This window comes from Hyperolius riggenbachi, chromosome 8, assembly GCF_040937935.1.
Source record: "Hyperolius riggenbachi isolate aHypRig1 chromosome 8, aHypRig1.pri, whole genome shotgun sequence".
Lineage (NCBI taxonomy): Eukaryota > Metazoa > Chordata > Amphibia > Anura > Hyperoliidae > Hyperolius > Hyperolius riggenbachi.
This window is the reverse complement of record NC_090653.1, coordinates 268,476,434-268,489,112: the sequence shown is the minus strand read 5'-3', so window position 1 is coordinate 268,489,112 and position 12,679 is coordinate 268,476,434. Positions and strand designations below refer to the sequence as shown.

At 44.6% G+C, this 12,679-nt stretch overlaps 1 protein-coding gene across 7 annotated transcripts in view; it reads left to right on the top strand.

Annotated features, from left to right (window-relative positions):
• The window catches only part of RALGDS (ral guanine nucleotide dissociation stimulator), a 250,641-nt gene that overhangs the window by 217,212 nt on the left and 20,750 nt on the right, over window positions 1-12,679 (top strand). For 5 of the 7 annotated variants that reach the window (XM_068248834.1, XM_068248833.1, XM_068248832.1 and 2 more), the window contains exons 5-15: window positions 122-315; window positions 424-545; window positions 1,006-1,221; window positions 1,313-1,416; window positions 2,561-2,645; window positions 6,084-6,161; window positions 6,267-6,353; window positions 8,945-8,977; window positions 9,699-9,820; window positions 10,456-10,551; window positions 11,417-11,681. In XM_068248834.1, the coding sequence (XP_068104935.1) occupies window positions 122-315; window positions 424-545; window positions 1,006-1,221; window positions 1,313-1,416; window positions 2,561-2,645; window positions 6,084-6,161; window positions 6,267-6,353; window positions 8,945-8,977; window positions 9,699-9,820; window positions 10,456-10,551; window positions 11,417-11,681 (1,402 nt within the window). The remainder of the gene's footprint in view (window positions 1-121; window positions 316-423; window positions 546-1,005; window positions 1,222-1,312; window positions 1,417-2,560; window positions 2,646-6,083; window positions 6,162-6,266; window positions 6,354-8,944; window positions 8,978-9,698; window positions 9,821-10,455; window positions 10,552-11,416; window positions 11,682-12,679) is intronic. The other 2 variants (XM_068248836.1, XM_068248831.1) reach the window with 1 other exon arrangement.

The following is a 12,679-nucleotide window of genomic DNA, read 5'->3' as shown; positions in this document are numbered from 1 at the left end:
AAGTTCCTGTGTACAAAGCTTTAGGTCTAAGTCCTGCTTTGTACACGTCTTTATCCACTATATAGTTGATGTGTGGTCCGTTGTGCACCAGCAAACCTTTTCTTTTCAATTCGTTCCATAGCACTATCTCCTCCATCTTGGGAGCCTGGCTGGATCAGTACTCAGAGGACTTCCGGCAAGCCCCCGACTACGTTTGCTTGAAGCAGCTCATCGCCTACGTACGGCACAACATCCCCGGCTCAGACCTGGAGCGCAGAGCTCGCAATCTCCTGATACATTTCCAGCGGCAGGAAATCTGTGAAGTAGATCAAGATGGTGAGTGAAACGTGTAAAGCAAGAGTGCTGGATTCGCTGGCTGTCTATCATTACTCTTTGCACTGACTCGTTACATAAGCCTTGATAAATGATCTTTTCCTCTCTTAGTCCTGGACCACACGAGCTGCACTTTCCGCCTCGTGGACGAGAGCTCGCTCTTGGAGCCAAAGCCCGACTTCCTGTCTTTCCGTCAGGATATGGTGGCGGAGCAGTTCACCGTCATGGATGCTGTGAGTGCTCTACAAAGTCGTGTCTTATACCGTTGTGGCCAACCAGATGAGGAATGTTAGTGGATTGTGAATAAATCATTAGGGATGGTCAGTGAGGTTCTAATAATTGTCTCTTGTGCAAATATGCAAATTATACACAGCTTGGAACCAGACCGATCAAATGCATTTCTTCTTGAATTCAATTGGATTGATTCCAATACTGCCAGTTATATTTGACAGTCATGCTAAAGGCGGTGTTAAAGCCTAGACCTTTAACTTTTTTAATAGATAAACATGGGAATGTGGATAATACAACCTTACCAAAGCACAATAGGAGAGATGTTGCAGTAGTCTAATTGGGACACTAGGGTGTTCACCAGCATTTTACTAGGTTTCTCTGTTAAGAAAAAAGATCTGGGAGATGTTTAGATGGAGGTGATGGATTCAGTTCTAATTTTTACCACAATGTACTGTTTTGTAGGACCTCTTCAAGAAGGTTGTCCCTTACCACTGCCTGGGTTGCATCTGGTCCCAAAGAGATAAGAAAGGCAAGGAGCACCTGGCACCCACCATACGTGCCACCGTCTCTCAGTTCAACAGCGTCACCAACTGTGTCATATCCACGTGCCTGAGTGACCGCTCCCTGAAGCCCCAGCACAGAGCCAAAATCATAGAGCGCTGGATAGATGTGGCCAGGGTAAGTGTTGGCCATAGCTACTCCATAACTTTAACCTTTTAAATGTGGACGCTTTAAACAGTCATGGAAATGACAAATATTTTGTCTCTAGGAATGTCGCATCCTGAAGAACTTCTCATCTCTCCGGGCTATCTTGTCGGCGCTACAGTGTAACGCCATTCACAGGCTAAAGAAGACATGGGATGAAGTTTCAAGGTGAGAAAACGTTGCCATATTGGAGGACTTTCCTATTTAGGAAAACTCCTCCCCTAAAAAATACCAAAAACCTATAATTTCCACACCCTCCTATGAGGTCACTTTTAAACCTTTAAAGAAATAAAGCTTGTACGTACCTTTAAAAATGTTTTGAATTATCTGAAGGTATTATCATTTATGGGCGTTCCGGTTTCCTCCCACATCCCAAAAACCTATAGATGTTAATTGACTTCCCTCTAAATTGGCCCATGACTACGATGGACATAGGACTATGGTAGACTACGTTCTATGTACAGTGATGCAGAAGATGTTGGCACTATAATATTAGTTCCACTGCACAGTCTTGGCAGCAGGGCAATTGGGAGGGGTTGATTCTGCCTCCCAGGTCACAGGACTACACTTCCCATAATCCCCAGCTGGCAATGTTGAATACTGATGGCTAATGTGAGTGTATAGTCTTGCTGGCCATTTGACGATGGAAGGATTAGAATCAGAGTGAAGGTGCCCATTAATGGTGTAATATATTTGTACAATTTGACCACTTCTATGTAATATGAGGGACTATCTATGTAATATGAGGGACTATGCAAAGTATCCATTCAAAGTATATCCACTCATTTACCCTGCTGCTGCATAGATTTGGTAAAATCTAACCGGATAGCTCGAGGTTGTATGGACCCTTTTTTACACAGTTAAAGGTAACCTGATACGGGCTACAATGCAATATTTATACTTACCTGGGCCTTCCCCTAGCCCCACATGGTACGTTGGCTCCAACGCTGTGCTCCCTGACCGCTACGTTGTCCCGTCGTAATTTGGATAGTCAAGCTCTTCTGCGCATGCGTAGCCTGGCCACATATGCGCCCCCCTGTTGCGCTCCCGATGCCTGCGCAGTGGTACTGTACAGGTGCAGAGCGCTTCCGGTCATGGGGGTGCGTGCGCGGCCCCGCATGCGCAGAATAGCGCGGCTGTCCAAACTACCAGAAATGGCCATAGGACAACGGAGCGGCCAGGTCAGACTGGGCTGGAGCCTACGTACCTCATGGGGCTGGAGGAAGACCCAGGTAAGTATAGATGCTGCAGTTTACTCAATTACTGGTACACTTTCACAAACCTCTTAAAGTGTATTTGTTTACTTTTTCAGAGAGAGCTTTCGGATATTCATGGAACTTTCGGAGATCTTTTCCGATGAGAACAACCACTCGCTGAGCCGGGAGCTGCTGATCAAGGTGGGTGTCTTCCAAGGCAAGAAATCCAATCACCTGTGTGATTAGGCTGCTATGGAAGCAGCCAGTGCTCAGCTTGTGCGCAGCATCCTAGTCCCCAACCAGGGAAGCATTTACCTTTCCAGAGACTGCTGAGCAGTTACCTGCAGCTTCCATGAGAGTCTAGTTTCAGCCACTTTGCTTGTGAAGGGCAGACACGCAGGAATGTGTTAAGGAATTTTGGTTGTGCTTAATATCTACATACAGGATTCAGCTTCTTATTAGAATTGTTATCTCTATATTCAGATAGTTATAATTGTGGAATAAATTACATTCATCCTTCTCTGCTCTACGACTAAGCAGAGGGGCAGAAAATATTCATTTTTTTTTTCCTGTTAAAACTTAATGGGGTTCAGTTAAAAAAACAAAACAAAACAAAAAAACACGTACAGGGGTTCAGCTATAAAGCAGTCCTCGAGTGTTTTTTTTTTTTTTTGTTTGTTTGGTTTATAAATTCTGCTTTCAGATGGCAAAGTTTAAAAACTTTTCTTGGGTCATATCGGCACAAAGTGGGTGTTTTTAAAGTGTTAGTAAAATTAGTAGTTGTGTGACTGCAGCCATGAGCAACCACATCCTATGAACCCTTAAAAAAACAACAACAAAAAAAACAACAACCTGGTGGCAGCAATAGATCCTTCCCTGATCAGAGAGGGATCAGTCTGCTAGATCTGCCCCATCTGCCTACTTTGTATGGGCACTTTCATCCTTTCAGAATGATGCTATAGTCTGATATGACCCAGGGAAATGTTGAAAACTTTAGCCACCCAATAGCCAATAATCCCCGCAGAGAATCCAAATAATGGCCTAGGCATTCTGTAAAGCAGTGTAATAGTATCAGCCTCCCTATTGCTGAGTGTTGTTGTCCGTATGTTTATCTGCAGAGGATTTAAATGGCCTCACATGATGGCAGCTCTCCTCCTCCATCAGCTGATCTTCCTCTGTTGTTTACGTCTTCCTCTCCCTCCCCCACAGATATGTCTTTGCATGCTTGGAATGTTGCGAATACCCCAGATAGAGCAGTTGTGTACGTGCTTCGCAGTCACACCCATTCGGTTAGGTCATGCTGTTTGTTATCAGTGAGGGAACCCCTGGTACACTCCCTCCCAGCTCGCACCAGGCCAAGTGCATGATCAGTGTGTCAGTCTGGGCGCTGGCACTGCACTGTGCGTAGGAGTGTGCGGGGTTCCCTCTCCTTATCTCTCCTGTCCAGCCTCAGCCAAATACTCAGTACTAGGCCGGATCCAGTTCCGTGCCACCTCCAGCACGGGATTTCATGTCTTGTTATCAGTCTGCCTGACAGCTACCATTATAGATCCTTTTCTTTCCACTTCTTATCACGCAGAACATTTCTAGGAAACCCTTTTCATTTATCCAGTTATATCACACTATTTTTTTCACCGCACTTAAAGTGAACTTGAAGTAAGAGTGATATGGAGGCTGCCATCTTTATTTCCTTTTAAACAATACCAGTTGCCTGACTGTCCTGCAGAACCTCTTAGGGCTGTGTTATACAGTCGTCACTAGCAACTAGTCACAGCAACAAGCTGTTTCTAGCTACGAGGGTTTGTTCAGCGTCTATATTTGTTAAGGTGGTAGTCAGATATTATGCCAGATCTAATTTACTCTAACCCTCCGCATACACTTATAAAATGCACTTTTTTGTCAACCTTTGCAAACCCCTTACCTTGAATACAGTGTGATTACTTGAATTACTAACGTATATGACCTACACAGGTTTTGTGGTCTGTTGCTATGGGGAAGGGAGGAGGGACGGCAGCGCGGCGACACACGATGGAGCAGCTTCCGGTGGGAGGGGTAAGGAAGAGAACCATCGGGGGACGCGGTCATTTAAAGATCCAGCTTCCTGGGGGACACCTGTACACATGCACTATTCTCAATGGGACAAGACAAATAAGTTCTATCACGCTTTTCTCCTGGCGGACTCAAAGCACGAGAGCTGCAGCCACTAGAACACGTTCAGACAGTAGCAGTGTTAGGGAGTCTTGCCCAATGACTCCTTACTGAATAGATGCATGCTTTACTAAACAGGAGAACCCAGTTCTCCTGTGTCAGAGGCAGAGCACTTAACCATTGCGCAAGCCGGCCACTGCAGCGCCAACACCTTTATCTGTACATATCCAGGGTGGAGCCATTCAAAATGTGTGGCCCTCTGGTGTCCACCCCTGTGCTACATTGCCACCAATCAGTCATCCTAAGCGGCATAACTTTAGCGCATGATCGATTACCCGATTTTATTGTAATGGTCACTCAAAATCTATTGTTCGAGACCCATTAACAGAAGGAAAACTGTTAACCAATTTTGATCAGATTATTGGAATCCATTTTTGAATCAATTCCTTCAATCTGATCGGATTGATGATCAGTTTCTCAATTGTGCACCAGAACGGAGGGAGATATTGCTTGCTTGACAGTTGGAAACAGCCGTTATTTCCCACAGTGCAACAAGGTTCACAGACAGCAAACTGTCAGGGCCATAGTCATGACATCACACTGTGGGGAGGGATTTCAACTGAGCCGTACACACTGTCCTCCAACCACCAGATGATCTCAAGAAAAAGTAAAGATTTCTCCTGGGAAAGGGGGCATTGGTTACTGATTGGAGTGACGTTCAATCCTGGGTTACAGTTCCTCTTTAAGGCTGATTCACACAATGCTGTTTTCCGTCTGATCAACTGGTCGAATCTATTATAGATGACATGTCTGATCTGCGCCCAATCGAGAACGTGATCTATCTGTGCAGCTCTGGTCTGAAAACCAATCCCGTTCTCGATTGGGAGCAGATCAGTCATGCCTTAAATTGTTTTGACCCATAAATCTGACTGGAAATAGCATTGTGTGTACCAGGCATTTCAAGAAATATCTGCCATGTTGCCGAATGGAGATGAATGTGCTCGAAGTAGGCCACCTAGCTTCCCCAATCAGATCCCTCTCCTCACATTCCCAGAATACTTTGCTCCCACGTCTGACCACCTCAAAGGCAGCTGCCTGGCTCTTATAAAACACACATTTCCATCTCGGTCGCCCCAGCCAGGGCCGTCATGAATAGCCTCTTCTATTCTTGGCCTGGTGACAAAGTCAGGAATGGCCTTTCGTCTGAATTCCCCATATTATTGCCAGGCGAAAGCAATTGTTCACACATAGCTTACATTGCACCAAGGGGTCTGGCGCTCAGTCAGACGGACTTTGTGTGGGAGGGCGTGGCCTGTTTGCTATTCGCCAGCCCCAGGCAGTCCGGGATGTCTGGCACAGTACCAGTTCAGCAAGTTTAGGAGTATTGTTCTCCTCCTTCTCTCCTCATGCCAATGCTTTTCTTATTTATTATCTCGCTTTCATATGTTTATTTAGCTCCGTTAATGTTCTCTCTCTTTTCTGTTTATACAGGAGGGCACTTCAAAGTTTGCAACATTAGATCTTAACCCTAAGCGGGCACAGAAGAGGCAGCAGCAGCAGAGGGAAATGGTAGGTTGACTGCTGGTTACTGCCACGCTAATGTAATGGCTTTATATGCCAGCTCCCTCTGGTGTCCGCTTGGGGTAGTGCTAAAATGTCTGTTTACTTTTGCAGGGCGTAATGCAAGGCACCATTCCTTATCTGGGCACTTTCCTAACTGACCTGGTGATGCTGGACACAGCAATGAAGGATTATTTGGAGGTAGGTGTCCTTAAAGCGTACCTAAAGTGAATAATAAAAAATAAAAGTTAGATAATTATCTCAGTAGAGGAAAGCCTCTGAATTCTCCAGATGCTTCCCTGATCCTCTTATGTCCCTCCCATCCTGTACTGGGACTCTCTGAAAAGATTCAACATTAATGTTGAATATTTGCATCTGCGCTGTCCCTTCCATGTATGTGTGCGGACGCACTGTGCAGGTGCAAAGTATAGCTTGTGTGTAAGAGTGGCTCCATACTACTGTGCACCAGTCTTACTGGTGTCTGTGTGCAAGCATGGCTACACTGCGCAGAGGGGCTAGCACTGCTGCAACAAAAAGGGACCCAGTAAGCAAAGGAGTGGCTTCCCTCTACTGTGGTGAGCATCTTTTTTTTTTTTTTCCAGATTTGCTTTAAAGTGCCGTTTATAGAAATGTTACAACATTACTTCCTGTGTGACCAGGCTGAAATACAATAGCAAATTATTATACATTATTATTGCCAATACTACTACTTTATTTATATAGTGAAAGCATATTCAGTTACCCTTCACACCCAGGTGTTTGTAGCTGCACCCATATCGATAGATCATTTTATTCTGCCATATGTCTTACTTCCTTTAGATCATGTGATTAATATCAAGGTATTGAAGGTGAAATCAATCCTTTGGGCGTACTGGATAGATTTGTCATTTGATTGGTTTGTATTGATTCAGGGCAGGCTATTGCACAGCAGTTGCTTTTGATTGATCTATATGAAATTGAATCATACAACTGTTATAAATCAGGGCTTGTGGCACGTCGGTCAATTCTCATCGAATCATGGAAGAAGTGGGTAACATATGGCCGTCTTAAGTGAAAATCACACCAGAAACAATCATGCAGCTAATCTCATCAGTTCGGACAATATCAGAAATGCCTGATCTGCTGCATGCTTGTTCAGGGTCTATGTATACAAGTGTTAGAGGCAGAGGATCAGCAGGGCTGCCAGGCAACTTGTATTGCTTAAAAGGAAATCAATATGGCAGCCTCCATATCCCTCTCGCTTCAGGTGTCCTTTAAAATAGCCTTCCTACTTTTAAAGAGGAACTCCAGTGAAAATAATGTAATAAAAAAAGTGCTTCATTTTTACAATAATTATGTATAAATGATTTAGTCAGTGTTTGCCCATTGTAAAATATTTTAAATCCCTGATTTATAGTCTGACATTTATTACATGGTGATTGTTACTGCTGGCAAGTGATGTAGCTGCTGCTTGCTGTTTTGGCAGTTGGAAACAGCTGTAAACAGCTATTTCTCACAATGCAACAAGGTTCACAGACAGTTCACAGACAGGAAACTGCCAGAAGTACCAAGGTTCTCAGAGCTTCTTGTGGGAGGGGTTTCACCACAATATCAGTCATACAGCGCCCCCTGATGGTCTGTTTGTGAACAGGAATAGATTTCTCATGTAAAAGGGGGTATCAGCTACTGATTGGGATAAAGTTCAATTCTTGGTCGGAGTTTCTCTTTAACACAGCAGTTGAAGGTATGCCTTTAAAATAGACTTACAGAGGTCCCCCACCCCTGTGTTAACCATGAGAAGCAGCTTCTGTTAGCGTGGCTACACGCATCCAATTTTGATAGGCCAATTTTACCACTTCCAGGTAGTAGTGTAGAGCTTTTTGTTATTTGTTGCTTTACCAGTGCTGGACCTGCACTATACTCTTATCTCAAGAATTTTTTTTCATAACTTTTATATAGTAGTGTAGAGCTTACCTGCACACGCTGTTCATGGTGTTCAGCATCTGTTGTCCCCAGGGCCGGGCCGAGGCAGAGGCTGGGGAGGCTCCAGCCTCAGGGCGCAGTGTAGGAGGGGGCGCACAATTCATTCAGCTGTCATTCCTAATTGTGTATGAAGCAGAAAGAAATAAGAAAAGGAGATACATGGAAGCGACTACAAGCCAGATAACTAGAGATTAAGGTGTTGGGGGCCCTGGGGTGCCTCTTAGTCTAATAGCAATCAGAGTGTGACGGCTGGGATGGGAGGGATGGGGGGGGGGGGGCGCACTTTGGTGTCTCAGCCTTGGGTGCTGAAGGACCTTGCCCCGGCTCTGGTTGTCCCTCATACTACATGGAGATAAAATTGGCCAATCAAACTGGATGTGTGTACTTGAGGTGCCCACAAATTATACAATGTTGACTGTACAATCTTTTCACTTTTATGTAATATGTATTCGTCTAGATCTATGTAATATGAGGAACAGCCTAAAGTATCCATTTAAAATACTTTCCCTCAGTTTACCTCTACTATATAGATTTGGTAAAATTGTACAATCGTGATTTTGTTTCAATGGACACCTTTAGGCAATTTTTGGCGTTAAAGCTGAGACTATTGTACTCCAAGCTGTAGCTCATTCATTTAGCCAGCCACTTAGTTTGTGAAATGTTCAAAGCTTCTGTATCTGATTACTTTTGGAAGTTGACAATGGTTTATGGCATTTTTACAATATTAGACAAAAATGCCCTTTCGTTAAAATTCAGTTTTAATCCAAATAGTGATTAAAAAGTCATTTAAATGGATGACTTAATGACTTCTTCTTTTTGCTTCCATACAGAGTGGACTTATAAACTTTGAGAAGAGGAGGAAGGTGAGTTATCGTCTTGATTGGGTTTTTTTTTTTCTTGTCAATGGAATCACAAATTATCTTGCATATAAAAATTTTAACCATTTTTTTCCCTTAGTTTCGAATGGAACAAGGGAATTTTTTTTTTTTTGTTTTATTGCTGCCTGGGTTCCAGGTGGTGAAATTGCTACTCACTTCCTGTTCCACTGGTAACTGGATTCCCGTAACAGGAAGTCAGATGAATCTCCTTTTTATGACGTGCATGAACTGACCCTTGTTGGGCCTATCTAATGTCCCTACCATTTCTCTAGAGTCTGTTTTTGTTTTTTCCCCTATAGTGTATTTGAGACGGGGAGGGGGGGGTGGAATTATACATACCTGGGGCTTCCTCCGGCCCCCTCCAGGCTTATTGCTCCCTCACAGTCATCCTCCAACTCCCGGATTGTCTGTAATCTGCCCCGAAAAGTCCTCCAGTCAGGGCCAGTCGGTGCAGGCGCAGTCCGGCTGCTTACGCTTCTGCGGCCAGTAGTGTTTTGTGCCTGCACAGAAGTACTGCGCAGGTGCAGATCGCTCCCGGCTACAGGTCGCATAGTGTTCTCTCTCATCTATGGCACACTTTAAGAGCTGTCAATTTGGAAGAGATTTCTTTGTTTCCTTCCAAAAAGTGCATTATAGATTTTAGCATGTTATTATATAGAGATCTGTATGTACTTTAGTTACATTTATTGTATTTTTTGGTTTTCAGGAGTTTGAAGTCATTGCACAGATAAAACTGCTCCAGTCAGCCTGTAACAACTATAGCTTCATACCGGAAGAGTCCTTCGTGGAATGGTTTCACAGCGTGGAGCGGCTAACTGAGGCAGAGAGGTAAGGCCAGAATAAACCTCCATGTGTTCTGGGACTCTTTATTGGGTTGACGTAGGCATGTGTATCCACAGTCTAATTGTATTTAGTATTGCAGTATTCCTTAAGTACAGGGGTGTCAGACTCAAATATAAAGTGGGACGAAATTGAGCTCTGGAACCTAGTCGTTGGCCAACTTCAATGTCTAGTGGCCACCTCTCTCCCTTATAAAGTTCCCTGGTGTCTAATAGCCCCCCTCCATCCCCGATACTGGTGTTTAGTGGCCCTTCTTCCTCATCTTTACAGTTCCCTGGTGTTAAGTAGTTCTCCCTCTCTCCACTATACAATTTCCTCATGTTTAGTGATCCTCCCCCCCCCCCCCCCCCTATACAGTTCCCTGGTGTCTAGTGGCCCCTCCTCCCTTTCCTATACAGTTCCCTGGTATATAGTGCTTTCCGCCTCCCCATATGGCTTCCCTGGTGATCTTAGGGCTTACCCTCCAATATAGCTTCTCTGGTGGTCCTAAGAGGGCCAATCATAATGCACAGTGGGAAAACCACCTGTGGGCCAAATCTGAGGGCTCTAAGGGCCGCATTTGGCCCACGGGCCAGGGTTTGACATGTATGCTTTAATATAACCCATCCTTACTTGTGCTTCAGTTACAGCCTATCCTGTGAAATTGAACCTTTGTCGGAATCGGCAAGTAACACACTAAAAGCCAAGAAAAACACAGGGATCATCAAACGGTGGAGCGAGTAAGTATCTCCAACTTCTGTCCCCCTAATTTTTCATACAGCATCCTGTCCTATTTTCCTGCATTTGAAATACTTCCTAATTGTTTTGCATTCAGTGAATGGTTGAGGCTGAGCTCAAACACTATTTAAACAATTAAATGCAATTTAACCACTGTTCAAATAGAAAGGAAGAGCTATTCTGACATAAATGAAACGTGAACAGTCATGACAGCCAAGTGCTCATATCCTAAAAGGTGTTTCTTAAAGAGAATCTGTAAAAAACAAACAAACAAACAAAAGAAACCCAGCCCCTAGGGGGTACTTACCTCAGGAGGAGGAAGCCTCTGGGTCCTAATGAGGCTTCCCCTGACCTCTTCAGCCTCTGGGATCCAGCGCTGGCAGCTCCCAAACAGCAGTGATGTAAATATTTATCTTCCCGGCTCAGGCGCAGTAGCGGCTTTCCGATGGACTCCAGCGGAAATAGTCTTGTGACTGCGCAGTAGAACGGACCCGATCAAGCTCTATTTCTGCTGGAGCCCATCGGAAGGACGTCCCTGCGCTTTGAGCCGGGAAGGTTAATCTTGAAAGCGCTATAGCTGACAAGCTTGTCGGCTGTATTTTTGGGGGCTGCCGGCACTGGCTCCTGGAGGGTGCAGAGGACGAGGGAAGCCTCATTAGGATCAAGAGGCTTCCCTGAGGTAAGTACCTCCTAGGGGCTGTTTTGTTTTTGTTTTGTTTTTTGTTAGTTTAACTTTTAAAAAAAAAATAGTGTAATTTTTGAAGGGAAAAAAATTCTTCAGCAAATGCACTAACTTGTTAGTTCAAAGTACTTTTTATGATGCTTTGTAAATCATACTGCCTAACTTGCGGCTTCTGTTTGTTACAGCCGACAGCCTCCAAGCTCAGAGCCGTGTGCCAGCGTCAGCTCCCACTCCAAGTCTTTTGACCAACTGAAGTGCAGCCCCCACCTCTGTGGAGGTGACACGACGGACTCTGTCAGCGTCACCTCTGCCGGTTCCAGCAGCTCCGACGTAGAGGAGATAAACATCAGTTTTGTACCGGAGTCTCCAGACTGCCAGGAGAAGAAGGTACGAGAGGAACCACCTCAGGCTCCGCACACACAGGCCGTAGACCGCTGCGCTTCCGAGGGGGTCAGTCCCTGCTCTCTCTGTGCTTTGCTGTGTGGAAGGCGTGGTGGTAGACCACACTGTCTTGCGTTATTCGTTAGTGCTTAGTGGAAACTACACCCTCTAAAGAAATATGAAGATTTATGAATATCATTGAATGCAAATTGGCAGTCCAGACAGTACAATGTGGTTGGTTTATCTTAAAGGGCAAGCGAGGTGACGTGACATGCAGAGATAGACATGTGTATGTACAGTGCCAAGCACACAAATAACTAGGCTGTGTTCCTTTTTTTTTCTTCACTTGCCTGAAAGAATTAAACATCAGGTATGCAAGTGACAGTTTCTGTCCGGGTCAGAACTGGGTTGGACTTTAGCATAACCCTCAATGATAAGTAATTGCAGCCATAAAACACTTTCCTGTCAGTAAATGGCTTCTGAAAGCAGGAAAGAAATAAAAAGGGTCAATAATTCATAGATTTGAGCTCAGGCATATTTCAATGAAGGTGTCATTGAGCAGAGACAATGAAACAGTAAAAACTTAAAGAGGAACTCCAGTGAAAATAATGTAATAAAAAAAGTGCTTCATTTTTACAATAATTATGTATACATGATTTAGTCAGTGTTTGCTCATTGTAAAATCTTTCCTCTCCCAGATTCACATTCTGACATGTTTTACATGGTGACATTGTTACTGTGGGCAAATTATGTAGCTGGTCTGGCTTTAACAGACAGCTGTAAGCAGCTATTTCCTGTCTGAACATTGTTAGGGCTGGTTCAGACGGACGTTTGCAGAGCGTTTACAGCCAGCGTTCAGGGCTTGGTGTTAAACGCTCCCATTCAAGTGAATGGGAGCGTTTGTACCAAGCTTTCAAGCGCGTTTACACAAACGCGGCGTTTGGGTCCCGATTTTCTCTGGCGTTCAAGGAGCCCCTGGAAGCTACATGTAGCTTCCAGGGGAGGTTAACCGCGACGGCTAATGTCCCCCTAGGGGAAGAAAAAACGCGACCGCATCCAAACGCACG